The sequence below is a fragment of the Astyanax mexicanus genome, chromosome 25 (genome assembly GCF_023375975.1).
Source record: "Astyanax mexicanus isolate ESR-SI-001 chromosome 25, AstMex3_surface, whole genome shotgun sequence".
NCBI lineage: Eukaryota > Metazoa > Chordata > Actinopteri > Characiformes > Acestrorhamphidae > Astyanax > Astyanax mexicanus.
Genome location: NC_064432.1, coordinates 22,923,336 through 22,939,784, shown reverse-complemented (window position 1 = coordinate 22,939,784; position 16,449 = coordinate 22,923,336). Strand labels below are relative to the sequence as shown.

At 38.0% G+C, this 16,449-nt stretch overlaps 1 protein-coding gene and 1 non-coding gene across 2 annotated transcripts; one reads left to right on the top strand and one right to left on the bottom strand.

The window, feature by feature from the left end:
* Nucleotides 1-951: 951 nt before the first annotated feature.
* trnal-cag (transfer RNA leucine (anticodon CAG)) lies at nt 952-1,034 on the bottom strand. The gene has a single exon. It is a non-coding gene; the product is annotated as a tRNA-Leu (tRNA).
* A 1,840-nt stretch (nt 1,035-2,874) lies between these two features.
* On the top strand, nt 2,875-7,149 carry LOC125787739 (major centromere autoantigen B-like; the record flags this gene model as incomplete). Its single annotated transcript, XM_049472387.1, has 4 exons — nt 2,875-2,956; nt 4,841-5,085; nt 6,031-6,122; nt 6,786-7,149. Coding segments are annotated over 2 exons (288 nt in total), but the record flags the coding sequence as incomplete, so codon positions are not given.
* Nucleotides 7,150-16,449: the final 9,300 nt, after the last annotated feature.

The window sequence follows — 16,449 nt, the reverse complement described above, 5'->3', positions numbered from 1 at the left end:
CTGTGCAGTCCATCTCCACCCCCAAGGTTGCCAGTACCATACACAACAGCAAGCGAGCAGTGCTGCAGCATGGAAGCTAGCAATCGGGCTGGTTACACTGCTACACTGCTGAAAAAGCCTCAGCATGTCTCAAGAAAGCTCAGCGACCAAAGACCAATGCTAAAGACAGACGCTAGGCTGGCAACTTTTCTCCTGAACAGGTAAGCTAAATGGCTAGCTAATTTAGTCAGGTAATTTATCACCACCACCAGGTTAGCTTATTAGGGACTGGTGTTTAAATTAATTTAAAAATTCAGTGTTCACATTCACATCAGTGATCTGTGTGCTGCTAGGATATATGGGATGTATATGTTATCTGCTGAACTAAGCAGTATATATACAGTAAACTGTAAATAAATAAATATCTCACTCAATACAAAGAGTGCAAGAATATGTAAAAGAAAAAAATATCTACAAATATACACAACACTGTACACGATTAATAGAATATGTGTAACAAAAAAATGCATTAGAATCTAACCGGAGACAAACAACAATGACAATGACTTAAAATACTAAATAAATAATACGTGTGCATAAATACAGTACCAGTCTAAAGTTTGCACACATCTTCTAATTCAAGTAAACAGTAAAATAATAATACAAATAACTCATTTATTAAGCATTTGTTTGTGTACAGTTTCGGTATTTAAATGTACAATGTAATAAATCATAAAAAGAAAGAAAAAAAAAACACTAAATGACAAGAAGTGTGTCCAGATTTTTGACTGGTACTGTATGCAGGTATGTAGTGAAGTGTCTGGTGTGTACAGGTTTACAGATGTACAATGACTTTGCATTTATTTAGTTATATTTGTGTAAATTATAGTATTGTAATACAGCATGTTCACATGTATTAATTTTAATTTGGGTCTATAAGTTTGGTGTAAAGAGATAAAAATGAAAAGGTGATGTCAGAAGTGGGATTCGAACCCACGCCTCCAGAGGAGACTGCGACCTGAACGCAGCGCCTTAGACCGCTCGGCCATCCTGACAGTGAAGGTCAATGCGCGAATATGCCGCTCATAAAGTATGCTAGCCTGTAATGCTAGCTACGATAATGCTAATTAGCTGTAAAATTCTGTTATATCGCGTGTTTTAAAACCTGCTAAACGATTAAATAGACAGAATGCTCGTCTATCACTGTTGTTAGCCGCTTCATATTAGATAAAACGCTGAGATACTGACATAATCCGGCTACATGTATTGGGATAATGGCTAAGCTAACAGCTAAGCTAACTAGCTACACCAAAGCCAGTTTATAGCAAGACTACCCACTTCTTATTAAATTACTGTAAAACCGCCAGAGGGAGACCTCGAGGTAGACCAAAATGAATAGGGATTAACGGAGCTAATCGGCTAAAACTCAAATTAAACAAAGTAACTTAACACTTGACCAGGATATTAGTTGGTATTTATAAAATAGACTGATTTATTTTGCTAAAACATTAAAGAAATCCGATCTATATAGTTCATTTTTTCTTCAGCAAATGAGTTTAAGGCAGGAAAGTCACTAGCGTTACTGCTACTGAGTTATATACATGCAAAAACAGTGGTATAAAATGGTACATCAATATTAATTAGATCCTGCTTTTGCAAAAAGAACAGCCTTTAAACACTCCTGAACAGGAGTAGTGAGGTCTTCTAATAAAATCAGCTTAATATGATTTTTGATGCAGTTATAATTGTATTGACTAAAAATGCAGCACATAAAAATGTATCATCAAAACATCATCGTAAAATTATTAAACTCATCCAAAATATGTAGTGAAGTAAGTGTTCTAGTCAGAGAATCTGTAATACTGAGTTTGTCCACATGAGGGCAGTGTTCCTATCAGAGTTGCTGTAATACTGAGTTTGTCCACAGGTGGGCAGCATTCTAAATAGAGTTGATGTTATACTGAGTATGTCCACAGGAGGGCAGTGTTCTAATCAGAGTTGCTGTAATACTGAGTTTGTCCACAGGAGGGCAGTGTTCTTATCAAAGTTGCTGTAATACTGAGTTTGTCCACAGGAGGGCAGAGTTCTTATCAAAGTTGCTGTAATACTGAGTTTGTCCACAGGAGGGCAGTGTTCTTATCAAAGTTGCTGTAATACTGAGTTTGTCCACAGGATGGCAGTGTTCTTATCAAAGTTGCTGCAATACTGAGTTTGTCCACAGGAGGGCAGTGTTCTTATCAGAGTACCTGTAATACTGAGTTTGTCCACAGGAGGGCAGCATTCTAAATAGAGTTGATGTAATACTGAGTTTGTCCACAGGAGGGCAGTGTTCTTATCAGAGTAGCTGTAATACTGAGTTTGTCCACAGGAGGGCAGTGTTCTTATCAAAGTTGCTGTAATACTGAGTTTGTCCACAGGAGGGCAGTGTTCTTATCAAAGTTGCTGTAATACTGAGTTTGTCCACAGGAGGGCAGTGTTCTTATCAAAGTTGCTGTAATACTGAGTTTGTCCACAGGAGGGCAGAGTTCTTATCAAAGTTGCTGTAATACTGAGTTTGTCCACAGGAGGGCAGTGTTCTTATCAAAGTTGCTGTAATACTGAGTTTGTCCACAGGAGGGCAGTGTTCTTATCAAAGTTGCTGCAATACTGAGTTTGTCCACAGGAGGGCAGTGTTCTTATCAGAGTACCTGTAATACTGAGTTTGTCCACAGGAGGGCAGCATTCTAAATAGAGTTGATGTAATACTGAGTTTGTCCACAGGAGGGCAGTGTTCTTATCAGAGTAGCTGTAATACTGAGTTTGTCCACAGGAGGGCAGCACTATAGACAGAGCTGCTGTAATACTAAGTTTGTCCACAGGAGGGCAGTGTTCTAATCAGAGAAGCTGTAATACTGAGTTTGTCCACAGGAGGGCAGCACTGTTATTTATTTACTCTCTAATCAGGTGACAGGAAGCACATGGCGGTTCTCAGGTGGAGGTAAGCAGCTGTTTAAAGTGTCTGTATGTGAGATTTGTTTGGTAGTTGGGTTTATAGTGGGAGGACTGGTGTTTAACTCTAGAAAAAGTTGGAATGGTGGTCAGTAGGGCTGTTAGTGAGATTGGAATGAGCTGCTGGTCATTAGTGCACAGGTAGCTCAGTGCTCCTGCAGTTCTAAACTGTTCTCTCCACAATATTAAACACACACTATTTAAGCCTCTCTCAGGACTAGGGGTGAGGTTCTGCCACTTGTACGTCACCATGTTTAACCACAAGCTCAGAATTTAAACTGAACAGGTGTCCAGTTAAATTGCATTGAATGTGGCTCATTCCACTTTTTACTTAAAGCAAAAAAAATATATATTTTTTTTTCTGCGATGTTTTTGAGATTTTTTTTGCCTTACTGAACATTTGTAAATGTAAACCTATTGGGCTTATTTTAGTTACAGTGATTTTAATCAATCTTACTTGTAAATCATTTTTGAGTCCAAATTTAAACAAAAAAAAAAATCTGCGTTTTTTCTTGTTTTAAGTCTAACTTCACTTACTTTGTGATTATTTTAAATCTTAAAAAAAAAAAAAAAGAAAATTAGCTTAAAATTTGGTGTTGAGATCAATTTCAGTCACACTCTTATACTAATTTACTCTAAATAACGTCTCCACGTTTCTAATTCACTCTCTGTTCACTTATGAGTGTAAGATACAGGTAACTGGCTGCATATTTAAATGACTGTAGTTTAATTTCAATTTTTACACAAGAAGACAAAAGTAGAACATATTTAAATTAAGTGAAACACAAAGGAGAGAACGATGTTTTGGGTCACTTTATCAAATAAGTATCAATGTCATATCAGTGATAAACGGAGAAGAAACAGGACATCCTATAATAACTAAGTACAATTAGTACAAATCTTCAGTCAACTTTAAAGAGTTTTTTCACACTGTTAAACAGTTAATCATGGACCGTTTTTTTTGCACTGTGAAAACACTTTTCTAGATGTCAGTCTTTAAACAAACCAGGTTTGCAAACGCTTCACGTAGCAATATAATCACAAATGCTTAGACTGGGAATTCATTAATTTACCGTAACAGTAGATTAACCCTAATTTATAAACAGAAATAAAAGGAATATGAGGAGAATTTTTTTACCCCAGTTCTGCTGCGGGGTGGAGCGTGTACGCAAAGGGGAGTCGGATTCTGACAGAGAGCTGGAATTCAGTCAAACATAATAGTGAATAATCCCCCACTAAATTACCATCGTTAAGATCGTTAACAGAAGAGATAGGGTAAATGACGCATTATCCATTGTGCTGGAAAATAATCCCATTTGTATTTGTAGGTTTTGTGTTCTTGCTCCTGATTTTAACCTTCCTCATGAACCTTTGATTTTTTTTTTTTTTTTGCTCTATTCAACATTTTATTACAAACTATGTAATGCCCATTGCTTTATTTACATAGTATAGTATATATTTATATGAGTTGTAAAGTAATGTTCAACAGCAAATGCTATTTGCAATACAATGTTTACAATGTTTATCATTGAACATAGCTTTAATTCTTTTTTTAACCTTTTTATTGAGAAATTAGAAATAGATACAATAGATACAACATATCTATATCAGGTGTTAAAACGCCCTTAGGTGACTTAGACTCAGACTTTCAGACTAAATACAGGACGTTGAGTCAGGCTGTCATCATCCATTAAACAATAGAAGAAGAAAAAGAAGCAGTGTTGTACCCATACTGCTGCGTGACGCACAAGTCAGGAACAACAGATTACACTGGAGATTCCTGTAGATCCTGTAACTGTAGGTTAATTTGGCTGTGATCTATGAGACTGGTGTTTCTCATCATTAACACTGCGTGTCCTGATCTCTTCCACAGGTGCCGGTAACGAGGGGGATGAGGGAGTGGAGGATGAAGAGGAGACAGAAGAAACTGAGGATGAAGGCAGTGAGGAAGATGAGGAAGATGGGGAGGATGAGGAGGAGATGAGAAGCGAAGAGGAGGAAGAGCAGGACAACAGCGAGTCCACGGATGAAGATTACACGCCCGAGGAGGAGGATGAGGAAGAGGAGGAAGCTGCATAACGTGTCATCGCCTGTCATCGCTAAGCCTGCACTGCACTTGTAAGCACTTTTCTGCACTTCTCTGCTTCAGAACGCAAAATATACTGTATTATTATTAGTAGTAGTAATAGTAGTTTTTTTATTATTATCGTGCAGCATGTGATTGTTTATCAAAATTCTTGGTAATAGTTAAACATACAACTGAGTCACGACTGAGGATCGTGGACTAGGCATGGACTTCCCAGTCTGGCCAATAGGGAAGCTGCTGTGTTCTCCTGAAGAGCTTGAATCTGCTGTGGTCAGTGTTGCTCTGTAAAGGAGAACTCCGGTGCGAAGTGGACTTTGTTGTAGTGAAACATGATCATGAGTACGAACTGTTGTCTAATAGCCCACCTCTATTCACCCTTAACATTCTCAAATACAGCGCTTTTAGCCAATGCTCTCAACAGGCTTACAGTGCTGGTGATCGGGGCGTAGCGTTGCTTATGCAAAGAAATGGCTGTTTTTACACCAATAACAAACTCAAAGTATTTCCACACTTTATTGGTAGAATTCTGAGAACCCTGACATTTAAAACCAGGCAAATTTGAGTTTATTAATGGTGTAAAAATAGTTATTTCTTTGCATGAGCAGCGCTGTGCCTCTAGCACTGTGAGCCTGTTGAGAGAATCGGCTAAAGGTCTGTATTTGGGAAACAGTGATGGAGGCTGTTCAACAAAAGTTCTTACTCATCATGTTTCACTAAACCCCACGTCTGTTTCACTAGTTCTTCTTTAAGAGTTGCAAGTTAATCTGAATAATAAAAATAAAGTTTTAAGTAAAAAGTATATTGTATGTGGGCTAAAGGTATTATATAATATTTATGTATATTTTTTCCCCACTTTTCACCATTAAGGGAAATCTGCCAGTTGTTCTTTACATTGTAACTAAATTTGAAATTTGTAGGAAGTTTGAGGAAATGTCAATCCAGGCTTGTATACAGCTTTTTTTTGTGTGTTTCCGCAGGATTTCTGACCACAAAGAACATCAGACTCAGAAGACACAAGATGCCAACAGAGCAATTCCAGACAAAGAGAACAGAAGAGCAGTGAAGTCAGGTACTTATTTTAATTATTTTAATTATTTAATGATTATATTCCTGTTTAAAAAGAGACCAAACTAAGACAAATTCAGACAAAATCTACATAGAAGCTATAATACCCAAAGTCTTAACATGCTGACTTGTCATCATTCAAATTATATTGTATCGTATTGACATTTATTGGCTTTAAATATGGATATTTTTATTAAATTATAGGAGCTCTAAACTCCCTAAGACTCTCCCCCTAATCTGGCTAACTAAAGTTACTGCTTCATTACTCCACATGGTGGCGCTAAAGTTGTTGCTGTTTGATTTTGCATTATCAACTACAAATGATTTAGCCGATTACTCTGATCTGTAGAATCACAGTGTGTTCCAATTTTGTTCTAATTACTTGTACTATCTAGTTTTTGGGTATGTAGTATAGATGATATGTTTCAAAGTTAATGTATGACAGATTCTGAGTTTTATTCTCAAGAATCTCTGTTACACTGTATAAATTAAGTCAAAAACTGACAAACACACAGACCTCGCTGCAAATTCTGGTTGTAACGACTCTTAGATATTTCACAGTACACTGAAACTCTTGCAACAATATTAATCTTCTATTAGAGTTTTGTTTGGGCTGTGATGTATTCAGAGTCTAATATCTATTTTTTTGTCTTTCACACTTTTTCAGTTTCTGAAACGCCAGCCAGCGTTCTCAAGGTTCTACAAAAGGAACTCAGGTTCTACAAAAGGTTTTCTGAGCGACGCCAAAGAAGAACCACTTTCAGTTTTATTTTAAATTGGAGTTTGGGTGTGAAGAACTTTTTACTCTGGTAAAGAACCTTTATGTCAAATTAAGAGAAAATTAAACAATGTGACTTGTTCTTAAAGTTACTGCGTATCTTTACTTTATTTTATTGTTAAAAGTTTCTTCAAGTGCTTAACAACTTTCAGAAGATCTGATGGACCTGGTGGAGCAGTTCAAGATCTAATCATGTGGAACATCATGCTTATGCACTTAACAGTAACAAAGTAAAGAAAAAAGTTTTTAAAAACTGTCTCGATCTCTCGATCTTTACACTTCTGTTTGTAAGTTGTTGCACTTTCTGCTTGTTGGTTTCCTCAGCCGAGTCGGCGGCCGGTCGGCCGAAGTGGCGATTTTTGAGTCTTTCACTCAGAATCCTCTCCAATGCATTTTCTATGGGGAGCCCCTGAATTTCGGTTAGACTCCGCCCCCTCCTATATAAAACCGAGAGAGAGAGGGCGAGAGACTATTCCTTTGTATTGAGAGGGCGATTTCGTTAAAATGGAGGTCTATGTCGAAATTCGTAAAACTAATTTTTTGCTCGCTCATCTGCATATCAATGGAACCAGTCGACCAATCAGATGCTGCCGAAGCCACGGAGGCTATAAAAGACGCTCGATATCAATAGCATTATCCATCGTGGTGAATTGACGAAATAACTTATTATATAAGTTTTGAATCTGCCACGGAGTAGAATCCTATCGCTTCCGTATAAGTACTGAAGCAAAAAAATAAAGTTAAAATTAAATTGAAGTTTAGAGTTAAGTTTTTCTATAAACTTTATGTTCTGGGTCAAACCAGAAAATGCTGGTTAAGGTTGAATTAAGAACAGAGCTCACACCCCAAGGCTGGGTTAAGGACAAAGCCCTCAGAGAGCGCCTTGTCCTCTAGGCCGTGCCGAGGCCGTGTCTCTCAGAGAGCACTCCGTCCCAGGGGCCGGCATGGAACAGAGCACTCAGAGAGAGACTAGTCGGGGGGACCAGTGTAGGCCTACCTGCATAGCACAAACCACGTGCAAAAGGTCAGCACCCTCTCGGGGTGTTCCCTGTGGTGTGGCTTTGCCTTTATTTTTTTGGCAGGCTACACTTGGTCCGGAGACTAAGCAAGGGGTCAGTTTGGTATTCCGTGTGGAATAATGCAATCCAAACTCATACCCAGACCCTCGTTATTCTCCGTTATACATAAACACGCTAGTTTTCTTCACAATGGTGGACTATTTCCCCTCCACACACCTGAAGCTCCACCTGCAACTCAATAACTGACTCCACCTACTCTGCTATGACTGAGAAATCTAGGGCATGATCAGGGTCAATCAATTCTAATCCACACTTATTAACAAGGTATCATAATTATTTAACATTTCGCTAACGCTTTCAAACCCAATATAAACACCAGCATTATAAACAATACTATTAATCTAGATACTACTAGTAACTAGAATATAATCATACATATCTAAGTTCTGGCATTTTTAAGCTATAGGACACCCGAACATGCTACAACAAAATTCACACTGCTGTACAAAAAAATCATGCTTGCAGTCTGTAAACCTAATGGAAAGCTACAAGAATCTCAGCTAGTCTTTTTTGCGGTTTCTGCTCAGTCTGGGTTCATTTATTCAGTAGTCTTTACATTTCTGGTAACTCATCAGCAGCCTCTTCAGTAGGACAACCCATGTAAATCTCTATTATCTCTCAGATCACCTGTTCCTGTTTGAAGTCTGTTGTATCCAGAGCTCATTCACTTTTCACATAGTAAAGCAAAAGCAGAACGTTTGCTTCAAGCCTGGCTATGAGGCTTTGTTGCGAGCTAGCGAGCTAAGCTAACATCACAGCCTGCACTGTTAGTTACTGCAGTCTGGCTATATTCAGTTAAGCTGTTTTATTTATTTATACTGCTGGAGTCATTATATAGATAATCACACTTTAATAATATTTAATATTTTCTGTTCTCCATAAATCCAGTCTAAACTAAATCCAGCTCTCTGTTTTACTACGAGTTACTGACTGCCCGCCTGTCTGATCTGATAATGATGGATGTTGAACCTTCTGTGAAGGTTTAACATCTCTAATATCATGCTAATACTCAAAACAGAGCTGCTGTAATACTGATTTTATCCACAGGAGGGCATTACTATTTTTTACACTTTAAACAGAGTTGTTGTAAAACTCAGTTTGGCCACAAGAGCACACAATTCCAAAGGCCCCATGGAATTGATGGTGATTCAATGGGGACTTGGAGGTGTGAGTGTTTGACTTAATGGTGGTCCCATGGGGCTTTGGAAGTGTTGTGCACTTGTGGCCAAACTGAGTACTACAGCAACCTTTTATACTGCTTTAAGAATTGAAATAAAAGCAAAGCCCTTCAGAGATCAAAGATTTCAGGATTTCTACCGATCTTCTGATGTACCTTCCCACCTTTAGAATAAAATCATTTTATAGAGACTGTCACACAAAAATACTGTACCTCCAAAACTGTATTGTACAGATGGAAGATTCTTTTTCAAAATAATTTTGGAATATATTTGGAATATATAGGGCAATTTGCTTGAGACTTTCAGAAAGCCTACTTAATCACATCAGTAGTGAGCAGTAGTGCAGTGATCAGTTTTATTTAGACTGTCTAAACGCTAGACTAAGATGAGTGATTTCCAGTTTCAGATCTTTTAGCATTGCTAGCTGGCTGATACTCATGTGGAGGAAACAGAGGGAGAGCAGTAGGTCCAGCATCAAACCTGAAACTGTACTATTAACTCAATTTCTTTATCTGACACGCCCACATTTCTCTCATTTACATATTCACTAAGCAATTAGCTAATCAGATATCGGTAGTGTGAAATAAAGTGTAAAAGAGCTGTATGTACACTCTTTCTTTAGGTACATGTTTGTGGGCAGAGCTTGGAGTGAGCAGTTAGTACCATAGATGTGAAGAATAGAGTTAAAACCATCTAAAAGCTCAGAGAGACGTCTTTTTTATGGAGTTGATGTCGTTTAGTTTTAGGCTTCATTTTCTTAAAAAAACAGAAATCAGTAAAATGAAGTGATTGAAAGGTTACTTGTTGGTGTGAGTTTAATCTCTTTTAACTTCATGATCAAGTGGGAGGAGCTACCATCAGTGTGAAGATCAGTTCTGGAGTGCCGGTCTGTTTAACACAGAATTGTACTTAAGATTTGAGATTGGAGGAGTAAAGAGAAAAGCACGTAAGTAGAATTCAGAACTCTCTATTCCAGAGTCTCTGAAAATTACATCTTAAAAATCTTAAACTTTTCTTTCTGTATAAAGCTGAATGTATAATTGTTAAATAATTAAGTAATATATGTTTATGTTTGCTTGATCCACTATGCTAATTTCTAAAGTGTTTGTCCAATCATATTGTCTCTGCTATTTCAGACTCCGCCTCTGTGACCACTTTGGAGAGGTTACCATCAGTGTGAAGCTCGGTGCTGAACATAAGAGCCAATGAAGCTGCAGCCCTAAATAAATTTGGGCTTTCCAAATGGAAGTGCCCAAATTTAGCCTGGTCACAAGCAGACCCGACATAGTGCATGTTGGGGTCAGTGTGTAAGGCTGATGGTGGCCCTTGAGGGACCTCCAAATGTCCCTCATGTGAGCTGGAGGTTCATTGATGAGGAAATCACCAAGTTAATACAGCCTTCTACAATTCCAAACCTCTTAGAAAGAATTTTGATTCAGAAAATGCTCTTAAAAATGAAATCTTGAAAGAATAAGATAAGACTTGTTTTTTCCATGTTCACATTTTCTTTCTAGATTACTGGAAACCCATTCAAGATGGTCCTTCTGATGCACCTGCATGGTTCTCTCACCATCCAGAAACCCCAGTTGGACCGCCATCACTACTCACTCAAACGATTCCCCACAACTTCCAAGAAGCTGGGGAAGTGTGAGAGCAATGGGTACAATTGAGTTTTCCCAAAGAGAGACCCAATTGCATGCAAATGCATCAATTCTCTGCCTTTTATACTCCAGCAGTAAGACTCACACTGATGGTAGCATCTGCACAGTAATCGTGGGGCGGAGCCTGTCCCAATTGAGAGGACATGATTGGACAAACACTATAAGAATTTTCCTGGTGGATTTTTATGTTTTTTTAGTTACTTATCAATACCTTCAAATATGTTAAACTACTTTTAGGAAATTGTAAGCTGTTCACTAAACACAAATCATCTACAGACAGATTAACAGTATGGCATAATAAAACTTTGCTGGTATAAAGTGTTTCAGTCTCTGTAGAAAGTCACCACCTACCCCAGCTTCCAATCGGTCCACACTCAAACAATGATTTACACACAGATGGCAATGTCTCCTGATTGGTCAGGAAGGTTTGAGCCATTATAAGGAAAACTAACCTTTCAAAAAGTCATTTTAAAGTGTTTCTTCATTTAGGAGGTTTCAGTCACTAACAAAAATGAGCTGCTTGTAAAAGATACGTACAGATTGTCCCACGAGACTTTGGATGGTTTTAGCACTGTACTTCACATTTACAGTATTATCAACACAGTCAACCATGACTTCCTCCCATCAATACTCTCAAACATGAGTATCTCAGACAATGCGCTGTCATAGTTCAAATCATACCTCAAGGGGTGCTCGTTCAAGGTGTCATGTCTAGAACAGTTGTCCTCAGCCTATTGGTCATCCACTGGGATCCCTTCTCTTTTCCATATAAACCACCTCTTACATGGCTTTTCCTACCATTGCTTTGCTGATGACACCAAGCTTTAAACCTTTGCAAAACTGAACTTCTGGTTATAACAGCAAAACCATCTATCCAACACAACTTATAACACCATTACCATCGACTCTCTCTCTCTCGCTCTCACTCTCCCTGACCATTGTTGCTAGGAACCTGGGTGCTATGGATGATGAGCAACTGTCCTTTACACACCATGTGGCTTTGCGCTGTATAAAATACAAAACATTTGACCATTTCTTACACAACAGGGCACCAAACTCCTGGTACAAGTAGTGCTCATCTCACACTTCTACTAGTTGAATGTCTTACTAACAGGTCTTGTGGTCTGTTATAAAATCACTTCAGCTGGTCTTCAACCAACCAAAACAGGCCCATGTCACCATACTGCTCAATGAGCTCCACTGGCTACTGGTTTCTGCTGGGCTGGGCACCACTTAAAATCATTAACTCACACTCTCACACCTAGAGAGCAACTTATCACAGTAAATTCACCTACCCCCTATATTTTTGGAAGGCAAACCCACAACCCCCAAACCCAACACTGTCAAAACACAATACTTTTTCACCAGAATGTTTCAAACCTTCAGAAAGCCTCCTCAATCACATCAGTAGTGAGCAGTAGTGCAGTGATCAGTTTTATTTAGACTGTCTAAACGCTAGACACGCCCACATTCCTCTCATTTACATATTCATCAAGCAATTAGCTAATCAGATATAGGTAGTGTGAAATAAAGTGTAAAAGAGCTGTATGTACAGTCTTTCTTTAGGTACCTGTTTGTGGGCAGAGCTTGGAGTGAGCAGTTAGTACCATAGATGTGAAGGCTAGAGTTAAAACCATCTAAAAGCTCAGAGAGACTTCTTTTTTATGGAGTTGATGTCGTTTAGTTTTAGGCTGCATTTTTCTTTAAACAAAAACTGTTTCTTAAAAAACATAAATCAGTAAAATGAAGTGATTGAAAGATTACTTGTTGGTGTGAGTTTAATCTCTTTTAACTTCATGATGAAGTGGGAGGAGCTACCATCAGTGTGAAGATCAGTTCTGGAGTGCCGGTCTGTTTAACACAGTGTTGTACTTAAGACTTAAGATTGGAGGAGTAAAGAGAAAAGCACGTAAGTAGAATTCAGAACTCTCCATTCCAAAGTCTCTGAAAATTGGATCTTAAAATGTTTAAATGTTTCTCTTCTTATAAAGCTGAATGTATGTTTGTTAAATGATTCAGTGATAGATGTTTATGTACGTTTAGTCCACTATGCTAATTTCTGTAGTGTTTGTCCAATCATATTGTCTCTGCAATTTCAGACTCCGCCTCTGTGACCACTTTGCAGAGGTTACCATCAGTGTGAAGCTCGGTGCTGAACATAAGAGCCAATGAAGCTGCAGCCCTTAATAAATTTGGGCTCTCCAAATGGAAGAGCCCAAATTTAGCTTGGAGACAAGCTGACTCTGCATTGTGCGTGTTGGGTTCAGTTTGTGAGGCTGATGGTGGCCCTTGATGGACCTCCTACTGTCCCAGACGAGAATCTGGGGAGCTGGAGGTTCATTGAGGAGGGACTCACCAAGTTGATCCAGGCATGTAACATTCTAAACCTCTTAGAAGGGTTTAGAAAAAGTACAAAGTACAAAAAGGACAATATGCAATTATCACGGTGTTTTTTTTCTCTTATACATTTTAAATAAATTCTTTTCTTTGTACATGTGTGGAAAAGCCTCCTAGATAATTCTTCCCAGTGAATCTGGATGAATCCCCTATCATCCAGATCCCCAAGAAGGACCACCACCATTACTCCCACATACTGACCCCCAAACTCAAAAGCTTGGTGCCGCGTGAGAGCAATGGGTACATTTGGGTTCTCCCAAAGGGAGACCCAAATGCATACAAAACCACCGATTCTCTGCCTTTTATACTCCAGCACTAAGACTCACACTGATGGTAGCATCTGCACAGTAATCATGGGGCGGGGCGTGTCCCACTTGAGAGGACATGATTGGACAAACACTATAGCAACTTGCCTATTTTTCTTTTCTTAAGAAAATATATCTTTATTTAAGTCAAAGACACAATTCATGTTTTGTTATTTGAAATTGTTTATGAAATCTAAGTAAATTAATTTATAGTAGGGAATATCATTTCTAGAAAAAGCCTTTTTTCTCACCAATTTGTTATGTTACCCATTTTTGTTGGGGGAAATATACTTGCTAAAAATATATTTTTTTATATTATATAAATGTTTATTATATTACAGATTATCTCAGTCATGTTTATGCATTTATTAAATCAGACTGATAGCTGCACTACAGTGTGAACATTTCTCAATACAATTTGTGCAAACAGCACCACATAATGGATGAGCAGCTAATGCTCATACCTCACTCAAAATTATTTGTTTATGCCCAAAAGGTGCTTATTTATGTTAATCAACTGGTCAGAGTCATCAGAACGACGGATTCTTATGTCATTGATTATGAACAAGACAGTAAAACGATTAGTCATGTTGTCCTGTATCAGTTTACTCTGTGAGGATTTTCTCAATTTCTTAAGCTTAAAAATGATTTAAAAATGCTGCACTTTTTCCTGTGAATCATAAATCAGTTTCAGTAGTACATAATTACACATTACTTTTTATGAGAGCCTGAATGCAAAAAACAATTAGACAGAATTCACCTTCATGATTTTACTGTTTGTACAGTAATTTATTAACAGACAGAATAAACTGTCAGTACTTTGTGGTATATTTGCTTCAATCCAGTTTCATTATGTTAAACTCCAGAATATAAAACATGACTTTTATGAATTACATGTATTATTATTTTATGCATACACATCAGATGCCTCTACACACCTGTTCTCTCTATGAAACATTTTAACAATCAGCTGATCCCTTTGACCAGCCTCTTCCAGTGTATGATTGACAACACGCTGTCTTTATTTCATCTGGATCACATGATCACAAACTTCCCATCATTAGGAAAGTCATGATTAATTAATCATCAATTCAGGAGATGTGTAGCAGAAAAAGTCTAATAGAAATGTATAAAATCTGCATTACAGACTCTAACTAGTTTAAATCATTTGAATGAAAGGACTTAAGCAGTTAACTAATGGCTGGCTGTTCTGGTGTGCAGCTCAGTTCAGCAGAGTAAAGTATAATATTGTGTGATCTGCATGACAGAAGCAATTGATCATTTGAGAAACAGCAGAGAGCTGTATAAAATAATTAGCTGGTTGTATAAAATAAATGGGAAATGGCTACTGTGATGTGCACAAGTGACTAGATGATGTGCAGATTAAAGAAACTGATTAAAGAAATGGTAAAAAACTGTAAATGTTGAGAAGGTAAACACTATGCTGCGTTCCATTTGAACACAGATGTCAAAATGTCCAAGTTCCAACAGAGAAATTTCATTTGCAATTCCCAAATAGTACTGCTATCAGTGTTATCCTGGGATAATACTAAGAATGTTAACTTTAAACAATGCCTACAATGCTAACTTGGGTCAATGCTAACAGGGCTAACTTGAGATAATGCTAATACACAACAATGCTAACATGCTAACCTGCGACAAGGCTAACAGGGGGAATTAAACACTGGTAAATGGTAACACTGATCAAAGCAGTTGTGGTAAACAATATAGTAAACATTTTCCTTCCAGACCCTGAACAAACAGCAGCATTTAATAATTCATTAGTAATTTACAGAGTAATAATACAGAACATAATATTCTCCAAAAAGCCTTCAATCAATCCACTATCGGAGTATTGATCAGACTGATAGATCTGATCAGCAACAGATCACAAACTCCAGCACCCGCTTTAATCAGAGCCCCAACAGTAAGAGTTAATCTAGCGCTGCACAACTTTTCTCTAATCTGATTCTGAATCATAAAAACAAACTGTTTACAAACAAAAACACCACCATTTACCCCCAACAGGTACCACCTTACCTGCCCTTGCACCACTTCCTGCTCCCACTTGACTTCCTGTTTCTGTATTCTGTTTAGGGGGTAAATAGAGCTGCTGCCCCCGGTGGTCAGACTCAGCATTGCAGCAGCTCTGTTCCCCACTGCACACTCAACTCATCCCAGAGGACAGAAGCAGAAGAAAATGTATATGGTCCTGAAACGTATATGGATACACTTTATCTTTTGGTTACACACTGAACAGTCTGTGTGGACTGCTATATCCATTCTATGTTCATCATGATCTTCATTAATGAAATGACTTTTCTTCTTCAATGGCTGATCAACTGTGGTCCTCAAAACAGTCACATGTCAGTTTAACTTCACAATTTTCAGATTTTAGCATTGATGGCTGGATAATCAAACTGGATAGAATCTAAAAATGCCAGTTAGAAATTTTCTAAAGTTGCTAATCTAGATTGCCAAGATAGCAGCATTGTAGCATAGCTGTAGTTACTCTGAGAGATTTACCCACAATATTCTCTTTCAGTCATACTTTATAATACAGTATAATCCACATTAGCCTGGATCTACAGCTCTAATATCATGCTAATACTCAAAACAGAGCTGCTGTAATACTGAGTTTATCCACAGGAGGGCATCACTATTATTACACTTTAAACAGAGCTGCTGTAATACTCAGTTTATCCACAGGAGGGAATCACTATTTCTGTTTAAAGTGCAAATAATAGTGATGCCCCCCTGTGGATAAACTGAGTATTACAGCAGCTCTGTTTAAAGTGTAATAATAGTGATGCCCTCCTGTGGACAGATTTGCTGTAATACTCAGTTTGGCCACAAGAACGCAAAACTTCCAAGGCCCCATGGGACCCCTATAAAAACCATTTACCTATAGTTTTGTGCACTTTAGGTGTAAG